This window comes from Schistocerca nitens, chromosome 4, assembly GCF_023898315.1.
Source record: "Schistocerca nitens isolate TAMUIC-IGC-003100 chromosome 4, iqSchNite1.1, whole genome shotgun sequence".
Lineage (NCBI taxonomy): Eukaryota > Metazoa > Arthropoda > Insecta > Orthoptera > Acrididae > Schistocerca > Schistocerca nitens.
The window spans coordinates 900,506,138-900,522,323 of NC_064617.1; the positions used below are offsets into that span (position 1 = coordinate 900,506,138).

At 38.1% G+C, this 16,186-nt stretch overlaps 1 protein-coding gene across 1 annotated transcript in view; it reads left to right on the plus strand.

Moving 5' to 3' along the window:
* LOC126253447 (NAD-dependent protein deacetylase sirtuin-3-like) overlaps window positions 1–13,543 on the plus strand; it is a 75,195-nt gene extending 61,652 nt beyond the window's left edge. Inside the window, exons 6-7 of the mRNA XM_049954793.1 lie at window positions 7,773–7,889; window positions 12,580–13,543. Coding sequence (XP_049810750.1) covers window positions 7,773–7,889; window positions 12,580–12,789 — 327 coding nt within the window. The 3' untranslated portion in view covers window positions 12,790–13,543. The remainder of the gene's footprint in view (window positions 1–7,772; window positions 7,890–12,579) is intronic.
* Window positions 13,544–16,186: the final 2,643 nt, after the last annotated feature.

The window sequence follows — 16,186 nt, forward strand, 5'->3', positions numbered from 1 at the left end:
ACAAAAAGCATACAACACATATGTACCTCTTCTAGTATTTGACTGGCCATTTCACCATAAACTGCAAAAAGAAAAAATTAAGATTTAGTTATTTATTACAATTACTCTAACCGTAAAGTGTATTTGGCACAACTTTGAAGTACACAATGAGCTGATAAATGACAAACAAATATTGACATGCCCAGAAATGACATTACTTTCTAGTCCACCTAATAATCATTTACAAAAATTACTAAGAAAATCACTACATTTCAAATGAATAGTTATTCAAATACTTTAAAAATAATAATTATTTCTTTTTATATTAATATTTTATGGAGTTTGTCCAGCCTTTGTATGCCAACAAGAATTTAGTTTCGTTTGAATCTGTAATGCAGATGCCCCTGCCCTTTTAGCAATTTTGTAATATTGTAATTGAACAATTGCATGTCTGTCCATCTTTCATTAACTTTCTTGGAAAAACTGCATCTAGTGCATGGCCTACAACACATCTGAAGTTATGTCAAACATCTTTCATGTCCTCCTTTCCACAGCTCAGTGTTTTGCTGCTGACTGCTCAGAGGTTTTTTAATTTTTTAATTGCATTTTTAAGCATAAATTTCCTTCTACCTTTCTTAACTTTTCATTCAACACCAGTGACTAGTGATGTGCTTGAGTTAAAATTCTTGGCACCACATTTCATTGTAAATATGATATCCATATACACACATCAAAAAAAGTTTTGCATCACCTCGATTCCGAGAGTTCCGGAACCTGTACAGAAAACTGGAATAGATATCAACATAAACATCATTTCCGTGCTTCTTATTGCTCATAAAAACCACACATTGCATGTTGTACTACCATACAGCAAGACCTTCAGAGGTGGTGGTCCAGATTGTTGTACACACAGGTACCTCTAATATCCAGTATCATGTCCTCTTGCATTGATGCATGCCTGTATTCGTTGTGGCATACTATCCACAAGTTCATCAAGGCACTGTTGATCCAGATTGTACCACTCCTCAATGGCGATTTGACATAGATCCCTCAGAGTGGTTGGTGGGTCACATCGTCCATAAACAGCCCTTTTCATTCTATTTCAGGCATGTTCGATAGGGATCATGTCTGGAGAACATACTGGTCACTCTACTCGAGCGATGTCGTTATCCTGATGGGGGCACGAATTGTCATCCATCAAGACAAATACCTCACCAATATGCTGCTGATATGGTTGCACTATCAGTCGGAGGATAATATTCACACATCATACAGCCATTACAGAGCCTTCCATGACCACCAGTGGCATATGTCATCCCTACATAACACCACCCCAAAACAGCAGGGAACCTCCACCTTGCTGCACTCTCTGGACAGTGAGTCTAAGGCGTTCAGCCTGACCGTGTTGCCTCCAAACACGTCTCTGATGATTGTCTGTTTGAAGACATATGCGACACTTATTGGTGAAGAGAACGTGATGCCAATCCTGAGCAGGCCATTCGGCATGTTGTTGGGCCCATCTGTATCATGCTGTATGGTGTTGACGTTGCAAAGAAGGACCTCACCATGTACGTTGGGAGTGAAGCTGCGCATCATGCAGGCTATTGCGCACAGTTTGAGTCATAACACAACGTCCTGTGGCTGCATTAAAAGCATTATTCAACATGGTGGTGTTCTGTCAAGATTCTTCCGAGCCATAATCCATAGATAGCGGTCCTCCACTGCAGTAGTAGCCCTTGGGTGGCCTGAGCGAGGCATGTCATTGACAGTTCCTGTCTCTCTGTATCTCCTCCGTGTCTGAACAACATCGCTTTGGTTCACTCCGAGACACCTAGACACTCCCCTCGTTAAGTGCCCTTCCTGGCACAAAGTAACAATGCGAATGCAATCAAACTGTGGTATTGACCACCTAGGCATGGATGAACTACAGACAACACGAGCCATGTACCTCCCTCCTAGTGGAATGACTGGAACTGATCAGCTGTCAGACCCCTTTCGTCTAATAGGCGTTGCTCATGCTTGGTTGTTTACATCTTAGGTGGGTTTAGTGACATCTCTGAACAGTTAAAGGGATTGTGTCTGTGATACAATACCCACAGTCAATGTCTATCCCGAGGAGTTCTGGGAACTGGGGTGTTGCAGAACTTTTTTTGATGTGTTACATTTTTCAGGCTTTGAAGGTTTATAAGTTAATTTCTCATTAATTAGTAATTTCATCCACAAAGTTGGCACATCCACATTTTAATATAACATTTATGCTGCCTTTATATTATAAATTTTTCAAGTATTGTGTAATTATACATGATTTCATAAATATTGCTAAGCTCAAGCCCTCAAAATAATACGCCACTTGAAAGTGCAGGTATTTATTTCCAATGCAATCTTAGAGTAAAGTCAGTGAATAAAATGTTCTGACTTGTTTGTTGCCAGCAGATGCACATTGCTATCCCCATAGATGAGTTTTTTCACCAGCTTCTCAAGGTAATATTTGGAAAATAAATAGCAGATATAAATCTGAAAACAAGAGCTGCCATAAACTGAATTGTAGTGCCACGTGACTGTTATGCAATTTCAGATTTCAACTTTAAAAAACAGAAAATGGCCATAAAATAATACTTCATCATTATTTAAAGATCTCCATGATCAGTTTTGAATTTGGGAACCTATCTCCAAGTGGCTTTTACAGCATTGCACATTGAAAATATTGCAGGGATGTAATAAATGGCAGGTTTTAGGAAGTATCTTTTTTAATTTTCTTTGGAGAAATTATTACTAAACGAAATTGTCTTTTGTTCAGTGATTTAGCCTAGTCTCATTTGTGTTTCATTAGGGCATTTATACTTGTTTCCCACTTCACATACTACTGTAATTAACACAGAAAAATAACACAAAAAACAGTCTCCTCATATGGGTTTCCTGCTGTAGGCTGCTTTCAGGTGTCTTGCCTCTGACTTGCAGCTCGTTCCTTAAGAAAGCTCTGTAATACAAGTTCACATTAGAAAGAGGTACACTATTGTCTACTAAATGCATACAGTGCACTTTCTTGAAACTCTGTGATTATATTCCTGAATTGATTATTTTACATATATTATGACCAAGGCCTCTTCACTCTCAAATTGTTTCAATATTGGAGTAATAAAAAATTATCTTACCCAGTTTTGGAGCTTGCAAACATATGAGACTCCTTCTCTGGTAGTCCACAGGGGTAGATTTCATACACCAGCATGGATGGCATTGAGACCACCCTGTTCTGAAAAGCTGGTGTTCACTAGTGCCTCTATTAATCAAACCCCTTCTTATTATTATAACTGATCCTTGCAGTCAAATTTGCAACTTTTCAATGGTCAGATATATTTTTTATTGAAAGGGGATCTCTTGCTAAATGAAGCACAGTATAGTGTGTCATCCTATCAAGTAAGATAAATTTTAATAGAATTTGTTAAAGACATGGTGTGAACATTTGCATGCTGTTAGAGATGCTTCACAAGTCGATGGTGGCTAAAATATTTACATTACAATAGTCAAAAGCCACCTCACATTGTTACCTTTTTGGCCCTACAATATATTAATCTTTCAATAGTGTAAGTTCGTATCAAACTGAGTAATACTAAGAAATTCTAGATTTTACCAAACTCTTGATATCATTAATATTTACTGAATTTACTCATTCCAATCTATACACAGAGAAGAGTAAATCTGCTGAATATGTATTATATGTCAGATTATACATTTTTGTCAAATATGAACCCTTTATCTTAATTTCCTACTGGCTGTCAAAAACATCGAAAAAAACCTAATAACTTCAAAATTCCTCACCTCACCTTCTTGAAATTTTGTGGGTGTTATTTCTTTCCATCTAACAAAAGTTAATGATAGAAACATTATAATAAAATAGTTATTATAATATATCAAACAATGGAAACTCATGGTGGGAATATCAACAATATAGGAAAAGATAGATTGCTACTTACTGTAAAGATAACATGCTGAGTTGCAGACAGGCATGATTAAAAGGCACTTACCTGTAAGCTTTTGACCATAGCCTTCATAAAAAAAAGAGAAACACACACCATTTGTTCACACAAGCAACCACACCTCATGCATACATGACCGCCAATTCCAGTAGCTCTAACATTCTGGCCCGAGCTGCCAGTTAGCAGTTGTGCGTGTGAGGTGTGCTTGCTTGTGTAAATGAATAGTATGTGTTTCTCTGTTATAATTATTATACAATTATCATGACATCATGCAGCTGCAATGGGCATGGACATCATGAAGAAGCACTTGGTATCACAATTAAAATCATTCAACAGCATAGACTTACTACACAGTGCATTTATAACTATAAGAGAGAAGATCAACCTTGCTTCCCCACAATATGTATTATACTCTATTAGTAATGAGGCCATGGAGTGTGATTGTGTGTTTGTATAATGAATACTGTTTGTTTAATGTTATTGCTATATGCAGTACACTTAACCAGCATTTTCATTTGCAAAATGCAACATATGCTCATACTTGACATAACACTAAAGTAGTATATCTTTTTTTTCCAGACCAAAAGCTCAGTGGAACCAATACTGGAAATAAGTGTAATCTACATAAATATTTAAACTATAATAGAGGGAAACATTCCACGTGGGAAAAATATATCTAAAAACACAGATGACGTGACTTACCGAAGGAAAGTGCTGGCAGGTCGATAGACATACAAACAAACACAAACATACACACGAAATTCAAGCTTTCGCAACAAACTGTTGCCTCACCAGGAAAGAGGGAAGGAGAGGGAAAGACGAAAGGATGTGGGTTTTAAGGGAGAGGGTAAGGAGTCATTCCAATCCCGGGAGCGGAAAGACTTACCTTAGGGGCAAAAAAGGACAACACAGATGATGTGACTTACCGAACGAAAGTGCTGGCAGGTCGATAGACACACAAACAAACACAAACATACACATAAAATTCAAGCTTTCGCAACAAACTGTTGCCTCATCAGGAAAGAGGGAAGGAGAGGGAAAGACGAAAGGATGTGGGTTTTAAGGGAGAGGGTAAGGAGTCATTTGAATCCCGAGAGCGGAAAGACTTACCTTAGGGGGAAAAAGGCCTCTTTGCCTTTACAAATGTCTGCTTGTGTCTGTGTATGTGCGGATGGATATGTGTGTGTGTGTGCACCTGTCCTTTTTTCCCCCTAAGGTAAGTCTTTCCGCTCCCGGGATTGGAATGACTCCTTACCCTCTCCCTTAAAACCCACATCCTTTCGTCTTTCCCTCTCCTTCCCTCTTTCCTGATGAGGCAACAGTTTGTTGCAAAAGCTTGAATTTCGTGTGTATGTTTGTGTGTCTATCGACCTGCCAGCACTTTCGTTCGGTAAGTCACATCATCTGTGTTTTTAAATATTTAAACTTATTTATTGTGGTGCAGAAAGGTGTCTATTATTCAGGAACAGTTTTTATAGTAAGTTTCCATGTAGCCATAAAAATTAGTCACTAATAAAGCGCACTTTAAGAGAAGTATAAAGAATTTTTTGATGGTCAGCTCCTTCTACTATAATGATGAATTTTTAATAGAAACAGTTGATGTATATTTTATTAATAGTATCAGCTAATGTGTCGTATAAAATCTGACATCTGGCATCCTCAGTACAGTAATGCAGTCTGTGTAAATAAGTGCTGTAACATTATCTTATCCCCTTCAGTGTATACAAATTTCCATGTTTGTGGTGAGTGTTGTATTAACTTTTAAGTGAAAATTGTTTCAGATCTTTGACTTTCCTTGAGGACTGTTTCTCTTAGGATCTATGTGACAAATTGTAAAATGTAATTTTGTTTTTGTGATATGTTGTACATTCTTGAGGATCTCCTCACTATGGATCAAGGGAATGGAAAGTATATCTGTATATCTCTCTCTATAAATAGCACTTTTCAGAGATGTGCATCTTCACAGACATGATGGCTTGGATGTTCAGAAGCATTTTCAGTGGCATCACCCCAATGATTTCCAGCAATATGAGGCATCTATCAACAGACTTATAAAAACTGTCTAAAGATGGATTTTCCAGTTCCAAATATAGTCACATACAATGCAAATTACTTTTATGTTATTCGGACATAAAAAAAAAACAAAGCATTTACTGTTAAAAATATGAGGTGTGATAGAAAAATAATGATATTTTTTATCTACCAAAGTTTTTATTTTTTTCAATTAACAATCTTGTCCCCTTCAGAGCAGTTCACTTCAGCAGCTAAAACTGGCAGAGTCATTGTTCCCGGTCTTGATAGCAGTGCTGCAAGGCTTCAACTGGTAGGGCCTTTAACAGGTCAGTCACATTCTTTTGTATGTTCTCCAGTCCTAGAATGATGTCCTTTTAAGACATTTTTCAATTTTTGGAAAGAAAAAGTCACAAGCTCACAGATCAGGTGAATAGAGGGTCTTTAGAATGACAGGAATGTCTTTTGAGGTCAAAAATTCTGTGATGGAAGTGGCCATGTGACATGGGGCATGGACATGATGCAGCATCCACTTGTTTGCAATGTACAGTTTCATTTGATTCACCCTTTTCCTGAGCCTTTCAAGGAGATCTTTGTAAAACACTTGGTTGACAGATTGTCCTGCAGGAACAAATGTTTTGGTGCATGACACCCCAACTGTCCAAAACAGCAAATCAGCATTGTTTTGATCCTTGATTTGCTCATTCAAACTTTCTTTTGATCGAGGAGAAGTCTCAGTGTGCCACTCCTCACTTTGCCACAGGATAATACTCAACATTCTAGGATTCATCATCTGTGATCACACGACTGAACCATTCATGGTCACTGGCAATCCTCTCAAGAAGATCAAAGCACACACCTCTTTGATTGCTCTTCTGCTCAGTTGTGAGGTTTTTTCAGCACTGTTTTGGTGCAAATCATTTGCATGTGAAAATCTTTGGTCAGAATTTGATGTACGGTGAAAGTGTTTATTTTTAACAGGTCACCCATCATCCTTATTGTTAAATGTCAGTCTGATCTCACAAGAGCACATACATGTTTGACGTTTTCATCAGTTTTTGAAATTGATGGTCTCCCTGAGCAATGTTTATCTTCAGTGTGTTCCCACCTTCCAAAAGTGACTTGCACTCTTGATAAGGACTGTTCCCCACTGCCTGTTTCAACTTTTCAAAGTTTTCTCAAGTTTGTGATGGCATAACGTTGCTTTAAATATCGCTGTTCCATTTTTGTAACACACAACAGAAACACAGTTTTTTCTGATGGTGCTCTCAGAAATCACATGATGGCTGTACAGAGCTGAAACTCAGGTTGAGCAGCTAGAAAAGATGAACACACCAGTCTATACAATTAGAACAACACAGAATTGCCAGGTTGCTCATAGTATTGTAGGTCTCATTACTTTTCTCACACACCTTGTATTTGCTACTGCAGGACGTTGATATTATGAACTATTGAAGAGTTAATACCATTACGTGCACATTGCGCATTCACTCATAGTTTTTTATTACCATGAAAATCCATGAGAAGTAAATTTTAATCACAGTACCATTGTGGCTACATATTAGAAAAACTGAGCTGTCTATGCAGTAAATAATGAGTAAGTTTGATTATGTAATACCTGTTAATTTTTGAATGAATTTACTTGTAATTCAGTTTATCTTTTGTTGCACATAGCATTTCTTGATGAGAATGGCGTTTATGAGTTATTCATTGTGTGAATAACATAATCTGTAATGTGTATTGATCCACACTATTCTAAATAATTAAAAACTGTTACAATGAAGTCAGAATTTGTACACTTACTTCCAGGGTCTTGTGAAACCTGACATTGTTTTCTTTGGAGAGGCATTACCAGACCGTTTCTTCTTGTACCAAGATGATGTTCTATGGACTGATCTTCTTATTGTCATTGGTACATCTTTGGAGGTAAGAGGCAGCCAAATATTTCAATTTAATTTGGCAAACACAAACACAAGTACGACATGTTAATAAAAGATGCATCCAGAAGTGAAGCTCCAGAGATGGCATGAGTAGTTGGATAAGAATTCACAAGCGGAGGAGTAGAGAGAAAGTATGTGGGAATAATGCAGTGCAGTTTCAGTCTTACGATGGTCCTTCTGTCAAACATTTTGCCCATCACACCTAAATAGGTTTTTGTTACCCTCCCAAGCTCCACAATATGCTTGTCAAATCCTATGCTTCTTCTGCGGCCAATTCCTTACCCTATGGTTCCTACACCTGTGACCATTCCCACCATAAAAACTGCCCTGTGCACCCTGCTACCACCACCTATACCAGCCCTGGAACTGGCAAAAACATATACTGTCAAAGGGAGAGTCACCCATTAAACGACACATGCGTATACTAGCTATTATGTAGACACTATTCGGCCTTTTACATTGGCATGACAACCACCAAGTTACTAGTTAGGATGAATGAGCTTAGGCAAGGGTGTCTACTGGCAACACACAATATCTTGTTGCAGAATGTGCTCTGTGATATGGTTTCACCACATGCACCATCTGAATGATTTCCTGATACACTAGTTTCTCAGAACACTGCAGGTTGGAACTGACACTACAACATGTCCTTGTGTGAATAATGGTCTCACCATGATATGAGTTAATAAAATCATCTCAGGCTTTCAGCCGCGTTAGGTGGTTAAAATTCCACAAGCTATTAACCAAGCTCTCCTCGATCATTGTCAAGTGCTATATGACTACCGTGTCGCCGTGGCCTAGCTGTTATGTAATGGCACTGCTGGCTGCGACATTGCTGGTGCCCTCTTCCTTGCCAACTGTAGTAGTGTTTATGTTCCGCATCCATTGTACCCACTTCAACCTCACAATGACTGAGTCCTTGCTGTGCTGAACTGCAAACCGCCATCCTTGTTGATGGTATTTGCAGATATTTTTATTTCTACTGCTTTGTCCTCAAGGTACCGACCGGAAACTGCCATGGGACCCAAAATCAAGAATAATGAGGAAGACATCAGAGCTCCTGAAATGGTCATCATTGGAAGAAGCTGTTATTAAGAATCTCCTCCATTAGGCACCAAGACCACCTACATGTTATGGGCTACCACAGATTCACAAAACAGGTTCTCCTCTTTAGCTCATATGAACACTATTGGTTCACCAACTGAAAGAGTCGCAAAACATCTGACCAGCCTCCTTAAGTTATATGGGGATGCTGTGTGCATTACATCAAGAACACCAATGATTTTATCAATTGAATTAAACATCTGTGTCTTGGGCAAGGTAATATAATGGTCAGTTTTGATGTGGTCTCCCTATTTATGAATTTCCCTCTCAAAAACTGCATAAATCTTCTATCCCAGTTATTTGATAATACAGTTGTGGAATTGTTTAAGCACACATTTATATCATAATATTTTCTTTATGATGGCCAGTGTGGCAATGGGAAGTCCATTAACTCCATCGATAGCCAACCTTTTTATAGAGAAATTTGAAGACATCACCTTGGACACAGCTCCCAATAAGCCAAGTTCCTTTTATCATTAAGTTGATGACACTTATATCATCTGGCTAGATGTGAAAAACTTAGAGAATTCTTAGAATATTCACGACCACATTAAGTTTACAATAGAGGTAGAGAAGGATGGTGCATTGCCCTTCCTTGATGTCCTCATTTGCTGGAAAACCAATGGACACCTCAGCTGAAGTGTGTACAGTAAACTTAAACATGTGGATCAGTATCATGCTCTCAGCCACCATCATCCAGTACAAAAATGTGATGATCTGAACATCATCATCCGCTGTGCTAAAGTCATCTCAGACACTCAAAATCTGCCACTAGAACTGGGCCACCTCTGAAAAGTCTTCCGGGAAAACAGCTACAATCACCGCCAGGTATGACAGGCTATTTCTGGTGAGACATACAGGAAAAACACCACTGAAGAAGAGAACAGTGTCAGCAAAGATCAGGTGGTTCATGAAAAGACACAACATCTGATCAGTGTTCAGGCCCTCAGCAAAAATATGACAACTCATGACACCTATGAAGGATGATCTTGGACTTAGAATGTCTGGAGTGTACAAAATACCATACCACTGTGGCTGCTACTATGTGGCCAAACAGTACACATTGTGGAGAAAACTCGAACAGAACACACGAGGTAGTTACGCCTACACTATCCTGACAAATCAGCCTTGATGGAACTAGCTTTAGAAATTCTATTCAACACGATGTCTGCCATTGTAGGACAAAGGGATTTTGGGATAGTACCATAAAAGAAGCGGTAAAAATAAAATTATCTGAAAACACCAGCAACCAGGACATGATGCTGCTGAAAGCCCGAGAAGATTTTATTAATAAGTCCTTGGTGCTTGCCATCCAACTGGCTGTCAACAGTGCAATGTGTGATTCCTTCAGTGACTACTGTAGCAGAATATTGTCAAACAATCTTTCACAAAACTTGAAGAAATTGTGGTTGTATGTAAAGGCTCTTAGTGGTACGAAAGCTAGTTTCCAGTCGCTATCGAATGAGACATGAACTGAAATTGAGGGTAGCAGAGTAAAAGCTGAAATGCTTAACTCCATTTTCTAATGTTCCTTTACAAAGGAAAACCCAGAATTGCCTCAGCTTAATCCTCAGACTACTGAAAAGATGACTGAAATAAGTATTAGTGTCACTGGTGTTGACGAACAGCTGAAATTGTTAAAATTGAATGAAGCTCCAGGGCCCGATGGAAATACTATCAGTTTCTGTATTGAATTTGAAGCTGATTTAGCTCCTCTTATCTCTATAAACTATCGTAGATCTCTCGAACAAAAAGCTGTGTCCATCTCTTGGAAAAAGTCACAGGTGACACCTGTCTACTAGAAGGATAGTAGAAGTGATCAACAAAATATCCTTGACATCTATTTCTTGCAGGATCTTAGAACATATTCTCAGCTCAAACATAATGAGGTATTTTGAACACAATGATCTCTTCAGTGCCAACCAGCCTGGATTCTGAAAACATCTCTCATGTGAAGCCCAACCCATACTTTTCTCACATGACATACTTACAGCTTTCAATCAAGGCAGTCAAGTAGATGCAATATTTCTTGATTTCCAAAAAGCATTTGATTCAGCACCACTCCTATGCTTATTGGAGTATCAAGTGAAATTTGTGACTGGATTGAGGACTTTTTGGTAGGGAGGATGCAGCATGGTATCTTAGGTGGAAAGTCATCATCAGATGTAGAAGTAACTTCAGGTATGCCCCACGGAAGTATGTTGTGACCCTTGCTGGTCATGATGTATATTAATGACATTGCCGACAATATTAATAGTAACATCAGACTTTTTGTAGATGATGCAGTTATCTGTAATGAAGTACTGTCTGGAAGAAGCTGCATAAATATTCAGTCATTTCTCAATATTATTTCAAAGGGGTACAAAGATTGGCAACTTGCTGTAAATGTTCAGAAATGTAAAATTGTCAACTTCACAAAACAAAAAGACATAGTATCCTGTGACTATGACATCAGCGAGTCACTATTGAAATCGGCCAACTCATACAAATACCTGGGTGTAACACTTTGTAGGGATATGAAATGGAATGATCACATAGGCCCAGTTGTAGGTAAAGCACATGGTAGACTTCAGTTTACTGGTAGGATACTGAGGAAGTGCAATCAGTCTACAAAGGAGTTTGCTTAAAAATCACTCGTGCATCCAGTTCTAGAGTATTGCTCAAGTGTGTGGGACCCATACCAGATAGGACTAATAGGGAAGGGCCTCACAAATGGTCACAAGTTTGTTTGATCCATGGGAGAGTATCACAGAGATACTGCATAAACTGAATTGGCAGACTCTTGGAGATAGACATAAACTATCCCAAGGAAGTCTATTAACAAAGTTTCAAGAACCAGTTTTAAATGATGACTCTAGGAGTATTCTACAACTACTTGTGTATTGCCCACATAGGTATCTTGAGGATAAGATTAAAATAATTACTGCACACCCAGAGGCTTTCAGACAATCATTCTTCCTATGCTCCATAAGTAAATAGCATAGAAAGAAACCATAGTAACTGGTACAATGGGACTTACCCTGAGCCATGCATTTCCCAGTGGTTTGTAGAGTATAGAAGTAGATGTAGTTGTAGAAGTGTGTTCTCTCTGTTGAGCATCCCCACCCATGTCTGATCGCTGCAAATTAATATAAAAAATACATAAAAAAGTGACTGGTTGCTGTATTTGTCCATATAATATAATCCACAGCCATGGAGTTAAACAGTTAATAAAAGGGATGAATTATTGTTAATGTCAAAAGAGGCAAAGAAAGGGGAGGTTACATTATCAGTAATGCTCTTGCACTTACTTAACAATCTCGTGACAAAATATGCCAACCTTGTGATTTTTTTCTCTCTCCTCTATTAATTCTATCTGGTAATGGTATCAGACTGATATGCATTAACCAAAAATGGGTTGGATCAGGGATTTGCAAGTTACCTCTTTCACGAATGTATTTAATAACCTTAGGATTTTGCTGTTGACTCTCTATCTGATATCCATCTTTCATATGAGTGTTTTATCAGATTGTTATGCTTTAAATTGCTCCAGGTGCAAATCCTTGATTGTTAATAGTTGTAACTGTTTCCAGGTATACCCATTTGCAGCAATTGCTGATGAAGTGCCACGTGATGTCCCACGGCTATTGCTGAATAGGGATGTAGTTGGCTCCTTTGGTATGAGGAAGCATGACACTATCGTAACATGTGACATTATTGAAGGGGTTACAAGACTTGCCAAGGAACTTGGTTGGCATGAGGAGCTGATGGAACTGTATACCAAACATGAGCCATGCACATGAAAATGGCCACTGAGTTATTTAGAGTGGCAGTATCTTTTGCATCATTAGTTGCAAGTACAAAATGTAATATTGAATATATACAGCAGGCAGTTCCCCGTTTGCTGCTCATGTAGTTGTTGGCAATATCATGTAGCTGAGTTATGTTAGAACATACTACAGTTGTATTTTAGTATGTTAAATACAAGATATTGTAATACATGTGAGTTTTGTGTAAAACAGAATGATTTATAACTTGAATTCCTGAAATTATACTTTGTCCATCACAGAGATCTTGCGGAATCTGTGCTAAAATTTGCTAGTGATTTGGTACATTTACACAATTTTGCCATGGTACATAAAGAGCGTATTTCATACATTTATATTTCCATTAAGGCTGTATTTGATCCCTCATATTTTGCGTGCCATTTATAGTATTTTTAAGTTCTTCTCGTGCACTTATATAAATCTGAAGAAGTAGAGGGACACTCTAACTGCAAAATAAAAACAGTAAAGTAAATAAATAATTTTTTGTACTATTATTTTTGTGCTTTATCTCAGATGTGTAACAAATCTAGTAATGTAAATAGTATGTATGTATCGAGCTTGTCATTGTGAAACCAATAGAAATATTAGTAAAGCTATAAGCATACGATACTGTGAGTCACGTTTACAGTGTTACTGCCTTTAAACAAATGTGCCTCATCTAAAGAGGTGTATGAAAGTACTGGTGACTGGTAAATAAAAATGAAATATGTTTTAAAGCCATGGTAACTTTTATACACACAGTGCAAAATCACTGTAAAGTGCACTGCAGTGTTTTTTATTTTATTTATTTTAATTGAACTATTACTAATATTTCTTTTCATGCCGTTCAAGAATGCAGAATGAGAAGAATGCTTACTTGAATGTTTCTATGAAAGCTGTAATTATTCTGGTTTTGATGGTCACAACAGGAGCAATGTGTACATATTAAAGAGTATTTATTTGTTCTACTTTGCAAACCAGGTCAGTAGGTATGTTTTTGTGAGATATTAGATAGCTGTATTCAGGTGTCTGTTGCATCACATTTTGCAAACTTTCTGTTACACTCTCCTGTGAGGAAAACAGTCCCATGATAATTTTTGCTTCCCTTCTTCATTATATGCTTTATTTCAACTGTTAGTCTAATCTGAAATAGAGCCCACACAGATGTACAGTATTCCATTATAGGCTGTATGAATATTTTGCAAATATTTTTCACAGGAAAACAGCACACTGCTGCATGGTTTCAGTTGCTTTGTGTATGTGTGTGTGTGTGTGTGTGAGAGAGAGAGAGAGAGAGAGAGAGAGAGAGAGAGAGAGAGAGATCCTTACATTCCATCCTGGATTTTCCATTGTTTGACGATTTGAAGCTTTAGTTTAGTTTGACATGCAACTGAGGCTATGTGATCATTTCAGTTTATATTCCCCATATATCACCACTCTCCTGTATTTGTATGACATGATCAATTTGAAATGTGACTCATTAATCACAAATATTTTGTTATAACTTCTATAATTTATAATAAATATCTGATGGCATGGCATTCCTCAGGTACTTTTTATTCCAGTTTTACATTAGATGAGAAAAGGATGGAAATATCTTTGTAGTGTAAACGCAACCCCAACCTAGAAAACTATGAATTTAATACTGATATATACCGGGGTAGTTATAAAATTGTAATCATCACCTCATAAAAATGAAGTCGTGACTATAAAACATGGTGATGATGTTAATCCTCCTCTGGATTTTCACTCTTCAGTGCAACAGTTTTCCTAACCATGGATGACTTGGCACATACCTTGGTTGTAAAAAGTTTCCATTTTGCCATTCATGAAGTCTTCAGCTACTAAAATCACATCATTCTGGAAACACCTGCAACACAATACTTTCTTCATCCAAGAAAAGAGGAAGTAGTCAGTGGTTGCCACGTTAGGAGAATATGGGGTGAGTGGTGGAGGAAAACTTTGATAACCCAAAGCAGCAGCATATATGACTGCACAGTGCAGAATGAACTGGATCATTGTCACAGAGCAGAAACACCCACTTGGACAGCTTCCAATGACTCTTCACCTTGACACCCTGTCACAAGTTCATCAGGAGATTTCTGTAATATGATCTTGTGATGATTTGCCCCTTATGAGCATAATCTATCAGAACCACACAATGGCAATCCCCAAAATCATTTAGCATTACATTGCCAATGATGGCTGGGTCTTCACCTTTTTCAGCAATGGCAAATCCATATTTTTCCACCAGTTGCTTTGCTCCTTTGTCTCAGGGAAATACAACTAGCACTTGTCCATGATGATTAGGTGGCCAAAGAAGTCATCTGAATTGATTTGAGACAGCTACAACATTTCCACCACTGCCTTAGTACCACAGGCTTTCTGTTCAGGTGTGAACAGTCACAAAACCCAGTAGGCAGCAATCTTCGTTGTGTTCAAAATGATGTGCAAGATGGTAAAAACTGATCTTTGGTACTATGGCCAGTCAATAGCACACAGGGGGGCAATTATTCCGTGCACAAGCATTGACACTAGAAGTTCCAATGTTGTCTGACAGTGGCAGCAACAGTGACTGGCACCATACAACTGCTGGCCACGTCAGTGCCATGCACCCTGATCAGAGGCACCATCAGTATCACGGATCACATGGATAAGAGACCGTCCAACTGCACTTCTACCCACTTCTTGCCGAGTTCTTAACCAGTTTTCAGGTAGCTCTAGTTAGCGGCAGTCAAGGAGCATCATAGTGGAGTCGCATCTTTATCTCTCTTTGAGACTAGTACTTCAAAACTAGCCTCAAGACATGTTTATTTCTGTATAGTGAACAGTTAAAGTGTTTTAACTGATACTTGCATTGCCAAAGACTTTATATGGAGTTCAAGAAGGATGCTTTGTATCATAATTGAGTAAAATAAAATATTTCTCTCAAAGCTAGTCTTCCCTCATTCTTTTGATTTCTGTCTCAAAACTATGCTCCGTCTTGGTGGGACATCAGTGCTTTTAGCGACAAGACTTCATGATCCATGACTGAGTTTCATTTTTTCCTCAATTGCCTCGATTTTGATATGCTGATAAAATTTCAAGTTCTTCACAGAAAGACGGTCTGCCACTTCATTCTTCATCACTCAGACTTGTTTGACCACATTGGAAGCAGTGCACCATCAAACCACTATATCATATAATGATGCATTATTCTTGTACATTTCTATTAACTCATTATGGATTGTTGTAGTGTTGTTCCCCTTCAGATGCACAAAATGAATTACCACACAAAACTTCACTTTATCAATCGTCTGACCTTTTCTTTCAGTTACTTCACTTTATCAATCGTCTGACCTTTTCTTTCAGTGTGTATCAGGACTGCAGATGTGTAACTGAAAAACAAACAAAC